The following is a 13,679-nucleotide window of genomic DNA, read 5'->3' on the forward strand; positions in this document are numbered from 1 at the left end:
AAGGTGCGCTTAGCAGCTATACATGCTGGAACACTTTATTTTAGGCCTTGCAATATCTGATAATGCAGGGGGGCTCTGGACTGGAGCACACCTTCGAGGGCGGCTGAGTCCCGCGTTGGGAACACGGGGTTCCGATCCATTTCTGCTGCGAGGGGATGGCAATTACGGAATTTTATCGGAATTGCAGGATTCCGGGGCTTGGGGGGGGACGGGGGGGGGGGGGGGGGGGGGGAAGGAGGCGTCTTGTATGCTGGAGGATGCTGTACTTTTCTTCTTCTTTGGTCTGTTTCTCTTTTCCCCTTCTTTATCTAATTCTATGAAATAATTAAATTTGATTGGCAAATTCTGATTAGCAAACATGATGAGACTTTATGCCCAACACCAAGAGCGTGGTGATGAAGCCTATCAATACCGGTATAGTTGGGCCTTCTTTAAAAAAAAAAAAAAAAAAAAGAAACCCACATCGGGTTCTCTTTTAGTGGTTAATGTAGGGCCAGAAAGTATCACTCCCAACAGAAAACCCCAGTTGTGTCATCATAACAAAACAAGAACCGCACAGTGAATCCTAACCCAGTCCCATTTCACATCAGCTAAACACAGCCACTTCCCCAAACTCTGTGCTATGAATAGCTTTCTTATAGCAATATTAGCATCTGAGTGATATGCTTGAGAGGAGCTCCACACTACAGCAACAACTTGCAGCCCGTATATGTTTAATGCTGAAGAAACAATCTGCCCCTATAGCATCAGATCTGCCGCTACAAGCCTATAAAGCTGCCACTGAGGCTAATTTTAGGCCGGTTTTACACTTAAAATGTGCGTTTGCGGTGCGATGCTCTGCACAAAATCACAAACGTATGACCCTGAGGCAGAGTGCACTGACAGGTCCATATGCACAGCGCCATACCCCACCCCTTTCAGTAATGTACTCCATGCTGAACAGGAAGTACATCACTGGGATTCCCCGGGTTTTTCACCGTATTTCTGCTGTTATGCGAATGCGCGCCGCTCAAACATTTTTACAATGTATGCGTCCCTCATTGACTTCAATGCTTTCCAGAACCGTGTCACAGCAAAATTCGGCCAGTAACACGCTGTTTGTGAAGGAATGCACACCGGGGTCTGTTTAGCCTGAACATGGACAGCTGTTTAGCCTGAACATGGACAGCTCCAACACAGTCAGCTCTGAGCCCTATAGAGCCTTCCCGCTCCTCTCCCGGTGCCCTCATTCCAGTGATGTCACCTCCGTTTGAATGCCCTACCGCAGGAGGTTTCAGGAGTCTTTGGGAGCCAGAGTGCTCAGATGATGGGCGGCTCAGTACTGCGCATGCACAAGCAAAAGCGCTCATGCATGGGCAGTACGGAGAGGCCTGTCTTTGGGCCCCGGAAGACTTCCAAAGGCTCCAGTGGCTGCACAAAGCAGTATTCAACCGACCAGTCAAATACTGGTGTGTGTGGGGGGGGGGGTGACAGCATTGGAGCGTGGTGACCGTGAGAGGAACGGGAAGGATCTATAGGACCCAAAAACATGCTTCTCCTTAAAGTTACCCAGAGATAAAATAAAGTAAAGCTTTGATACTTACCTGGGGCTTCCTCCAGCCCCATAAACACATTTTAATCGTCTAAGTCCCACGCCATCCTCCCGCGGTCTGCCGTTCACCGCGGCGAGCCCCGGTAACAGGCTCAGTGATGTCAGTCTGGGTTTACTGCGCATGCACGGAAGGTCTGCGCATGCGCAGTAGACCCAGACTGGCATCGCCTGAGCCAGTTACCGGGGCTCATCGCAGCTGAACGGCAGACCGCGGGAGGACGGCGTGGGACTTAGACGTGTTCATGGGGCGGGAGAAAGCCCCGGGTAATTATCAATGCTTTACTGTATTTCATCTCTGGGTCACTTTAACCTTCTTGCGACCACCTAACACCAATTGGTGGTCGCAATGTGGCTCCCCCGGACCGCGTAACGGCAACTGTTGTTAAGTCCTGGGGGAGTGGTTTTCGGTGGATCGTATGCGCCGATGTGCGTGCATCTCTGCTTGAGGGATGGAGCTCCTCTCTGTCATCAGTCTACCAGCGGCTGCTAGGAGGCTGTTAAACAGCAGTAAATTGTAAAGTGCTGCGATCTACGGCAGTGCTGTACTGGGGACAGCCATGTCACACAGCTGTCCCCTAGTGAGGCTCAAAGAGCGATCCCCTCTCATAGGCTGATGCCTATGAGAGAGGATCGCTAGGATTGGCTGGCGGGGGGAGGGTGGGGATCTATTTAAAAAAAAAAGTGAATGTATTTATAAATAAATAAACATTGCAGCAGCGATCAGAGCCCACCAACAGAAAGCTCTGTTGGTGGTTAGAGGGGGGGGGGGGGGAATCACTCGTGTGCTAAGTTGTACGGCCCTGCAGCGAGCTTTTGAACCTGCAGAGCATTAAATTGTAAAAAAAAATAGCCTGGTCACCAGGGGGAGGGGGGGGGGTTGGGGGGGAGAGGTGTAAGCCTGTGGTCTTGAAGTGGTTAAGTATCTGTTTTATTTTGTTTTTCTTCACTCTAAATTGACTTGGACGTAAAGAGCTTAATTAGGGAGATATTTATTTGCCGCACATGTAAAATGACTATAATTGAAAACTACTGGACAAAATGCTTTATAATTTACTGCTGCAGCTTGTTAGCAACAACACAGTTCTGCTCAGGCAATCTACTGCTCTAAGATGCATTGTGATGGATGCAGGTAAGTGTGAAAGGATTCGTCCTATCACAGTGAATGACTGGCTTGCACAGGCGTGACATGGGTGTGGCTTAGTGCAAGGTGTTTATGGGTAGACATGATTAAAGGCACTAGATTTTTATGTTGTTCAATGATGCCTACTAATGTGTGTTTCTGAAGTGTAATAAATTGGTTCTGTGATCTTTTAAACTTGTGTTAAAGCGGGATTGTCATCAAAAAAATCAAATTTTAACAGCAACTGGTCTGAGTGTATTAAGTGATAAAGATGCAAATCTTGCATTCAAATCTTTTTTTTAAAAATTCTGCTGTTATGGTTTGGAGTTATCACATACCTTAGGAGCACTGGCCCTTTAATTGCCATTGCCATCGGCTGGCAAAACAGGTGCATGCTGGGGGGGTGTCTTTTTTTATCTATAATATATTCCTCCTCTTCCCTTTATTTCCCCCTCCTTCTAATGACATAAGACAGTGCACTTCCTAGTATAGACCTCAGTGGGAGTGTCTGAAGACTCTGGGAGGAAGGCGGGTAACCAATACACAATTAGCAAGAGGAGAAATAAGAGTGAGGGAGGAAATTATGTCAGGATTAGCTTCATTCAAAGTTAACCAAGATGGAAACTGTCTAGAATAGGATTCTCTGCTTTTCCTTTATAAAATTCACAGGAATCATTACGTAGATAGCACAATACATCTGTTATGTATGTATAACTAGTATTTATGTACTTATATATGTGTTCTTTATTTCTAGGTTAGCATGGGTGTCACTTGTTCCTTAATTTGCAATCGCCATGCTTGGCCTGTTGTCTCATTTCATTTACACATCCGATTCTTTGTTATCTTGCTCTCACATGTATTGCCAGTGGACAGTGGGTTTATACAGCACAAGCATCTTCTGTGGCGCTATACACTAGAGAATGCTCAGTGCAAACAATTACAAGGCAAGGCGCTAGTCTCTTTAGAGGACCCAGCAGGAAACCTCATACATCTAATCACAGCACCCTCTACAGCACAGAACATTGTGATTGGCTGAATAGTGTGGGTGTACTTTACTACAACCCAGGGCAGGCCGAGGCAGAGGCAAAAGAGGCTCCAGCCTCAGGGTGCAGTCTAGGAGGAGGAGCACAACTCATTCAGCTATCCTTCCCCTATTGTGTTGGAAGCAGAGAAAAATAGGAAACGGGGATACATGGCAGTGACTGCAAGCCAGATTACTAGAGATTATGGTGTTGGAGGACTTGGGGTGCCTCTTAGTCTAATAGCAATCAGTATGTGACGGTTGGGGTGGCAGGGATGGAGGGGCGCACTTTGGTGTCTGAGCCTTGGCTGCTGGAGGACCTTGTCCCGGCTCTGCTACAACCTATTGGAAAGCTAGCAGTTCAAAAAGGTGCCGTCCTCCCAGTCACGTTAGCTGAATTTCCCTATGAGGATTTCTGCTGGGTCCCCTAAACTAGACGAGCGCCCAAGGCCATCATGGGTTACAGATAAATGACAACTGAACAGGTCAACGATAGATTACATGATGGTGGAAAATATGTAACGACTTTACCCAGCAGTACTATCACATAAGAGGAAATGAAACTACTATGAATTCTCAGGGGATTTTACTGCAATGAGTTTATAAAACTCTCACCCTTTTGTGTCATGGAATGTTATTAATTGAATTGCTTGCACTCTGTTAGACATTTATACATTTTAGTCATCATGTTAAATCAAATTGTAATCAGCAGTGCTGTATCTTGTATCCGTGTTCATATTTGATGTATATCATTGTCTGTATCATTATGTATCCCTTGTTTGTTTTCTTACATTGTACAGCGCCACGGAATATGTTGGCGCTTTATACATAAATAATAATAATAAAACCTCTAGAAAATGATCGGGTCAAATCACCAATGCATTGTAAAAACGCAGGGCTGCCCCCCAGCATTTAAAAGACAACTAACGAGAGGGATATGGAGGCTGCCATATTTATTTCCTTTTACCCAGTACCAGTTACCTGGCTGTCCTGCTGATCTACTTGGCTGCATTAGTGTCTAAATAACCCCAGAAACAAGCATGCAGCTAATCAGGTCAGAAACACCTGATATTCTGCATGCTTGTTCAGGGGCTGTGGCTAAAAGTATTAGAGGTAGAGGATCAGCAGGATAGCCAGGGTACTGGTATTGCTTAAAATAAATTAATATGGCAGCCTCCATATCCCTCACATTACAGTTGTCCTTTAACGCTAGGGATCCACCCCATCATAAACGACATGAACGGCAGCATTCATCTCACAGCGTTTTCCATCGAGTGCTACAGTTGATTGAGTTTTCCCTATAGCTACATGCAGCTTCTGGAGTTGGCTGCGTTCCGGGTTACATTGTCTTCCCCTAGGGCTTCAAACGCAACGTGATGACAACGATGTCAAACGCTATTCTGGATGGCAGCAAAATAGCATTTGAACATGACAAAACGAGCCGCCGGGAGCAGGGCGCTGGCTGGCTGCGCTGTGGGTCCAGAAGAGATAATTTACTTTGACATATGACCTCTTCTCTCTCCAAGTCATGCCGCCCTTCTTATCTTATCACCCTAGGCCGTGGCCTTTCTAGAAATCCGGCCCTGGCCCCGATTGTCAGGCCCATGATGGTGACCACATCTCACCAGTGTCCGTTGCCATGGCACCAGTCCAGCTGCCTCCTCCTCCATTGAACAGGGTTGGCTGAGTGTTTTATTTATTTTTAACTTATGAATAAATAAGAAGCTTCATTTGGACCTGAATAACGTCTCATATAAATGTTACGGCCAGTCTAGCTACTTCGGGTTCTGGCCGGTCAAAACTAGAGGTGGCCATGCCACTGCGGCCAATGCCCGAAATGAATTAAATCCTGGTGGCTCCGTTTCTTCATCTCCGGTTTTGGCTCTTCCCCCAGCCCCCCTCCTATTGGCTTCTGTCAGCCGGGGACACACGTGCAGCCACAGTCGTTCGTCGTGGCGGGGAAGCATTGCTTCTGGCAGCACCCACTCATCACGAATCCCTGCTTCCCCGCCGCGATGTCTCTGGGTGCACACGTGTCCCCGGCTGGCAGAACTCAATAGGAGGTGGGCGGGGGGAGGAGCCGGAGCTGCCAGGATTTGATTCATTTTGGGCATTGTCCGCAGTGGCATGGCCACTTCTAATTTTGACCAGTCAGAACCCGAAGTGGACAGACTTCGGGTTCTGGCAGAAACATTTATAACGTCTCACATATATATATTTATATAATGAATTTGAACAGTATGCAGTCTGAGCCACAAACCGAATTCAGAGCAATCAGGAAATGACTTCAAAAGCAGGAAAATAGGCCAGGCTACATTTGTAAATAGTGGGTTTACATCAAAAGCAAATCAAATGGAATTTAAAGCTAATGGGAACCGGTTAAAAAAAAAAAAAAGTCAGATACTCACCTAAGGAGAGTGAGGCTCTGGGTCCCATAGAGCATTCCCTCTCCTCTCCCGGTGCTTGCTGCTGTCCTGGCTCCCCCGTAGCGGTATTCGACCGTTTCGGTCAAATACCGCTGTCTCCTGGCCGAAGGGAGGCTTCGGGAGCCCGAGTGCTCCTGAAGACGGGCCGCTCTAAACTGCGCACGCCTTCTATGACGCACTCGCATGTGCGCCGCCTGTCTTCGGGAGGACTCGGCTCCCGAAGACTACCAAAGTCCCCTCGGCGTGGGATGAGAACGGAGGAGCCAGCGCAGCACCGGGGCCACCGGGAGAGGAGAGGGATGGCTCATTAGGACCGAGCCTTCCCTCTCCTTAGGTGAGTATCTGCTTTTTTTTTTTTTTTTTTTTTTTTTTTTTATTATTATTAAACCGGGGATACATTAGCTTTAAAGAGAACCCGAGGTGGGTTTGAAGAATATTATCTGCATACAGAGGCTGGATCTGCCTATACAGCCCAGCCTCTGTTGCTATCCCAAACCCCCCTAAGGTCCCCCTGCACTCTGCAATCCCTCATAAATCACAGCCACGTTGCTGACAAACAGCTTGTCAGAGCTGGCTGTGTTTATCTCTATAGTGTCAATCTGCTGCTCTCCCCGCCTCCTGCAGAACTCCAGTCCCCGCCTGCATCCCTTCCCTCCCTGCTGATTGGAGGGAAGGGACAGGGGCAGGGACCGGAGCTATGCAGGAGGCGGGGGAGCAGCTGAGACTGACACTACAGATGTAAATACAGCCTCACAGCATGACTGTGATTTATGAGGCATTTCAGAGTGCAGGGGGACCTTAGTGGGGTTTGGGATAGCAACAGAGGCTGGGCTGTATAGGCAGATCCAGCCTCTGTATGCAGATAACATTCTTTAAACACACCTCGGGTTCTCTTTAAAGCAGCTCTCCAGTCTTCTCCCTCAAAGCCATCCTGAAGACCCGTATTACGCGACTTCCGTTGTGTGGCCTCGCCTCCCCTCCCCTCCCCACCTGGAGAAAAACGCCAAGATGCTTGCTCCAGTAAACATCTTGGCCGGTTTATTCGGGGAGGCGGAGCCACGTTCCAGAAGCCGGATGATTTGGGGTCTTCAGGACAGCTTCAGGGGAGAAGGCAGCGCAGGTAACTATAACTTTCTTTTACAGGTAGGCTGCTGGATTTTCACTAGCAGGCTGGAGATCCATAGGTTACATTGAGTGGATGTTCTAATATAAATTCGCATGCGGTAATACAGTTCATTGTGAGCTCATCCTAAACCTCCGTTGCTCCTCCCTATAGCAGCGCATTGTGCATAGTGTGAAAGCTGTCTAAACAGAGTATGGCATTCACATACAACACTAGAGTATAACATTCACTTAAAGGGAACCTAAACCGAGAAGGATATGGATTTTTCCTTTTAAAATAATACCAGTTGCCTGACTCTCCTGCTGTCTGCTGATCCTGTGTCTCTAATACTTTCAGCCACAGCCCCTGAACAAGCATGCAGATCAGGTGCTCTGGCTGAAGTCAGACTGGATTAGCTGCATGCTTGTTTCAGGTTTGTGATTCAGCCACTACTGCAACCAAATAGATCAGCAGGACTTACCAGCAACTGGTATTAAGGAAATATCCTTTCCCCTCTCAGTTTAGGTTCCTGTTAAAGTACAACTGTAGTGAGAGGTATATGGCGGCTGCCAGATTTATTTCCTTTTAAACAATACCAGTTGCCTGGCCATCCTGCTGATCTATTTGGCTGCAGTAGTCTCTGAATAACACCAGAAACAAGCATGCAGCTAATCTTGTCAGATCAGACAATCAGGATCCCCAGAGCAGGGCGCAGCTTTGGCGAAAGGGGGCATGACCTTGGGCTGGCCCAGAGGTGATCAAGCCTGGAATCCATAGGTTCACAAGGTGTGGATAAAAGGTTAAGTGCCCTGGGCGGCCAGGGTGCAAGATAAGCAGGGGGAGACAGGAAACAGCCTCTTTCAGGACAGGAGCAAAGTAGTCCCACCCTCCCCTTACTGTTGCTTGTCGAATTGTGGCAAGGAACAGATGGGTGTTGGGGCACACAACATTTTGCTTACATATACTCATGCCATCCCTCCACAGTTCGTCACAGCTAGAAGGCTGGTCCTTGCCAATGCCATTCCTTATTGTTCCAATAAGATCAAGGGTGGATATCCTGACTCATCTTTAAATATGTACCCACTGTGCTTGTTTAAAGAGAACCCGAGGTGGGTTTGAAGAATATTATCTGCATATAGAGGCTGGATCTGCCTATACAGCCCAGCCTCTGTTGCTATCCCAAACCCCCCTAAGGTCCCCCTGCACTATGCAATCCCTCATAAATCACAGCCATGCTGCTGACAAACAGCTTGTCAGAGCTTGCTGTGTTTATCTCTATAGTGTCAGTCTGCTGCTCTCCCCGCCTCCTGCAGAACTCCAGTCCCCGCCTGCATCCCTTCCCTCCCTGCTGATTGGAGGGAAGGGACGGGGGCAGGGACCAGAGCTATGCAGAAGGCGGGGGAGCAGCGGAGACTGACACTACAGATGTAAACACAGCCTCACAGCATGGCTGTGATTTATGAGGGATTGCAGAGTGCAGGGGGACCTTAGTGGGGTTTGGGATAGCAACAGAGGCTGGGCTGTATAGGCAGATCCAGATTCTGTATGCAGATAACATTCTTTAAACACACCTCGGGTTCTCTTTAAGAAACAGGACGGCTAGTGGCTGGTACGGCGGTTGTGTAAAGCGGAGGCATTGTCAAAGGACCTGTAGAGCGCGTGCTTATGATTATTCAAAATATGAATGTACTATGTATCGCTGTGTTTTGGAAAAAATAAAAGGTTAATAAAGCTGTGGCCTTTTACGCCAATGGAGTGTCACAGTGTCTTGTTTGGGTGAAGGGTGGAGTCGCCTCATTGGGCCCATGTCAGAAACACCTGATCTGCTGCATGCTTGTTCAGGGTTTATGGCTGAAAGTATTAGAGGCAGAGGCTCAGCAGGGCTGCCAGGTAACTGGTATTGCATAAAATAAAACAGTTATGGCAGCCCCCGTATACCTCTCAATACATTGTCCTTTAAAGTGAACCTGAGACGAGGGGGAACAAAGGTTTTATACATCCCTGGGGCTTCCTCCAGCCCCCTCCACACAGATTGTTCCCACACTGCAGTCTAAAGCCTCCTAGATCCTCCTGTAGCAGCCTGTTCTCCATGGCCAATCAGGCGTACTGCACATGCGCGGCCCAGCCGCAGTCACCCGCTCTCCCGTGGCTGTGAGCATTCTCTGCCTGCGCAGGCGCAGAATGCTCCTAGCCACGGAAGTGACACAGGGGAGCGCGCCAGGTCTGACTTGCCGCAGAGAACAGGCCTGGTGCAACAGGAGGATCTAGGAGGCTTTAGACCGCAGTGTGGGAGCGATCTGCGCGGAGGAGGCTGGAGGAAGCCCCAGGTATGTACAAAACTTTTGTTCCCCCTCGTCTCAGGTTCATTTTAAAGGACTACTGTGGGGGGGGGGGGGGGGGGGTTGGAGGAGAAAGAGTTGAACTTACCTGGGGCTTCTAATGATCACCTGCAGACATCCTGTGCCCACGCAGCCACTCGCAGATGCTCCGGCCCCGCCTCCGGTTCACTTCTGGAATTTCCCACTTTAAAGTCGGAAAACCACTGCGCCTGCTAGGCTGTGTCCTCACTCCCGCTGACATCACCAGGAGCGTACTGCACAGGCACAGACCATACTGGGCCTGCGCAATACACTCCTGATGACGTCAGCGGGAGCGAGGACACGGCAACGCAAGCGCAGTGGTTTTCTGACTTTACAGTCGGAAATTCCAGAAGTGAACCGGAGCATCGGTGGCTGTGCAGGCACAGGATGTCTGCGGGGGACCATTAGAAGCCCCGGGTAAGTTTAACTCTTTTTCCCCCGACCCCCTACAGTAGTCCTTTAACTTAAAGCACTCAAATAAACAGTGTATGGTACTCACAGAAATTGTTCATGTGTTGCAATACTGTCTACATAACAGAACTGCTCAATTACAAAAATAACATCTACAGGCATCTCACTGTGGATACAAGTACAGAGTGCACTGTGATGACCACAGACTCACATGCTGCAGACTGAGTGTTTAAAGTTGTAATATTGTCAGCATACTTACCTGCTCACATAGGCAGCCCAGCAGTAGCCCCAGCAGGCAGCACAGAGTGACGGCACCCATGGGTGGCTCAGCAGACTGCAGCTCTTGTCTGTTCCTCTCTGTTACTTCATGATCTGATCTCAGGTTTTCCTGTAACTTGGTCACAATCATGTGACCACCAGCATGAGTCTGCAGGGTCCTAAGTGCAGCTGTGCAGGGAATGAGGCGGCTGGGCTGATGGGAGAGAGACAGACAGTATATAGGGAGACACAACAAAGGAGTCACAGCACAATCCTGCTGAGCTCACGCGTTCCTGGCAGCATCATGTGGCCGCTTCTGGGGGTCAGCTGTCTCAGCTCGCTGCACCTCACTGGCTGGTAACAGCAACATATAGGAACCTTTTTTTTTTTTTTTTTTTTTTTTAACTTCAATATACAGACTTGATGATTGTAATCATATCAACCTCTGTTCAAAGGACATCACGTTACAACAAACTTTCCATGATGACTCGTGTCGATTAGCAATGCCAGATTACATGCGGTGTGGGTCACACTTTTCTGTTTTCATGCGCGTTTTCTGCACACAAAATGCAAGGCCGCCGTCACACTGGGAATAGCAGAACGCTAGCAACATCACTAGCGAGAGTTCATCAATTTTTCACTGTACAGGAAAGTGATTTTGGAGCCATACTGCTTTGCGATTTTTTAAAACGCAATCGCTCCAAAATCGCAAATAAAATAAAATGCTGCGTGCAGCACTGTTGTTTTCGTCAAATCGCTGGTGATTGCTTAGGGCTCTTTACCATTAGCTGCGATCCGCTTTCTGAAAAGGATTTGCCGTTTGAACCATTTGGCTGATCGCTAGAACACCGCAATTTACATGTAAATCGTGGTGCTCATTTTCCACTGCCGCAAATCGTTTTATGTTGAATTGCAATCGCCGGCTGGTGCGATTATCGCCGAGATCGCAATCCGTTTCCCAACGGCTATACAATGCGAAGGGCAGCGAGTGGGAAAATCAGCCTGCACGATTGCAAAAGCAGCGCAATTGCGCTTGCGATCGCGCTTGCTAGTAGAAAATGTGAACACTACCATACGTATAACATTGCAGTAGCGCTTTTCAAAATGTTAGCTATTGCCAGCGATTGAAAGAGCTGCAGAAGTCGCCAGTGAAACGTTCCAGTGTGAATGAGGCCTCAAACTGGGAACTCATATTAATCAATGGGCTAGTTCACACTTGAGTGCGGTTTTCACATGCCGAAAAAAAAACTAACATCCTGAGGCATACCAGTAATTTTGCACATTGTATGCATTTTCTCTATCAATTACAGCAGTTGCTGACTGTGATAAAAACGCAGGCATTTTTCCACATATAAGTGCAGATGGTGTGCAGAAAAACATGTGTAGTAAAACGCGCACAGTAAAGTGAAAGGCAAGTATAACCCCTTAAAGCCAGATGCATACTACCCCATTGCCCTCATTACCAGGGCTGCTCAAATCCGGATCCGGGAGACATCCGGATAGTTGTATCCGGATATCTCCCAGTTACCTGTGCGGGGTGGGCGGGGTCAATCTTACATGTCTGACGTCTACTTCGTCCGTCCCTCGGCTCCTCCCACGATGCGGTCCAAGCGGCAGTCACGTGATTACAAACTCTTCCTCCTTCCGGGTTGAAGGAGGAAGGGTTTGTAATCACATGACGCGCGTGGAGCGCATCGTGGGAGGCGCCGAGGGACGGACCACGCACAGGTATCTGGGAGATATCCGGATAGCAACTATCCGGGTATCTCCCGGATCCGGATTTGAGCAGCCCTACTCATTACGCTCATCCCTAGTAGAGATGCTACCGAGGAAGTTGGAGCCCCACCGTAGTGTTTCCCCAAAAAGTACACATAATCTGACAGCATTTCACCCAAAATGCAGGTAATCTGGCTGTTTCCCTTCAACATACACATAATCTGGCAGCGGTTTCCCTCCAAAATAAACCAGTAACCACGACAGTTTTAACAATGCGTCCGTGACAGTCACGGACACACAAATGTAACCATATATTTGCGGATAATACGTAAAGGTGGCCATACATAAGGTGACTTGGTGGCCAATCGACCATCCGATTATTATAATCAAATCGAATGAAAATCGGTTTTGCCAAGTGCACAACCGATCTTCGATGGGACCACTTTTGGGCCAAATTGGTGCATGAATTGGGAGGACATGCTGCAAAGTGTAGGGCCGACTTCCTCTATTGGGTGCGTGGCGGTAACGTAGAGTGATGTAACCTCCGGAGCTGTTTCCCCAGTGTATAGATGTACATGTGTGCGTTTATACGTTACCTGTCCTGTGTCTCGGTGCCCTTCCATCATCTGAATCCACTGCTTTTCCATTGGTCCCATACACTATGGGCTATATTCTCAATCAAATATACACTTAAGTTTTTCCTACTGCTGAATTTCCGCCAGCGGTAATTGCCGCAATTATTCCACATTCACAAAAAATGTTTCGCATGCGGGTATATGGCGGTAAAAAAAGTGCGTAAACAGTGAAAAACGGCTGTTAAACGTGCAAAAAATTTGACAAAATGAATGTTTTAAAGTCTTGCAAACACAGCGCTAAAGGCTCTAGTCTAGACATTTAATTTAATGGGAAGTGAAAAATATCACCAGGTACTTGTAGGTGATAAAAAAATTGGTAGTTAAGGAATAATGTGCCCCTTCTTCATTGTGAATTTCATTTTTTTGAAAAAAAAACATGTGAAAAACTTTGTGAATGTCAAGATGGTCCTATTTCTGCCGGAAATTTACCGCAAGTGGATTACCACATGCGGAAAATTATTGAGAATAGAGCCCCATGTAGGGAAAACTTGCTCGATCAGGTGCACGGCAGGAACAGCGAGCAATATTGGGACAAACGATGAAAACCCGGCCATGTTTCTCTAGTGCATAAATATGCATTTATACATTACCTGTCCTGTGTCACGGTGCACATCGTCGCTTTTCCATTAGCCCCATACACATCGGCGACACGTGTGTGACATCACACATGCGCCACGCCGGGGGCATGCATGCGGCTACAGTGCTCTCCCCAGAAATTTTTTCCAGCCGGGTGGCATGAAAAAGTAGCCGGGCGGGGCAAGGTGATAGAAGGCAGAGCTGGTGCTCCTCTGCACAACTCTGCTTATAGTATAGGAGGAGGTGAGCCAATGACAGACGGGTGGTCACTAAAACTAGCCGGGTGGAGCACCCGGCTAAAAGAGCCTTGGGAGAACACTGGGCTAATGGAAGAGCGGCGGATTGGGATGGCGGATGGGCACGGCAACACAGGACAGGAAATGTATAAACGCACACTAGGGAACAGCGGCAAAGCAGTGCACTCAGTTGATTCCCACAAGATTTCTGCGTGAAATTGATCGTG

The 13,679-nt window shown here is 48.1% G+C and overlaps 1 protein-coding gene across 4 annotated transcripts in view; it reads right to left on the reverse strand.

Moving 5' to 3' along the window:
* Positions 1-13,679, reverse strand: part of GLB1L (galactosidase beta 1 like) — a 110,611-nt gene that overhangs the window by 44,012 nt on the left and 52,920 nt on the right. For all 4 annotated transcript variants that reach the window (XM_068245976.1, XM_068245977.1, XM_068245975.1 and 1 more), the window contains one exon: positions 10,291-10,503. In XM_068245976.1, coding sequence (XP_068102077.1) covers positions 10,291-10,503 — 213 coding nt within the window. The remainder of the gene's footprint in view (positions 1-10,290; positions 10,504-13,679) is intronic.

The sequence above is a fragment of the Hyperolius riggenbachi genome, chromosome 7 (genome assembly GCF_040937935.1).
Source record: "Hyperolius riggenbachi isolate aHypRig1 chromosome 7, aHypRig1.pri, whole genome shotgun sequence".
NCBI classification, from domain to species: domain Eukaryota; kingdom Metazoa; phylum Chordata; class Amphibia; order Anura; family Hyperoliidae; genus Hyperolius; species Hyperolius riggenbachi.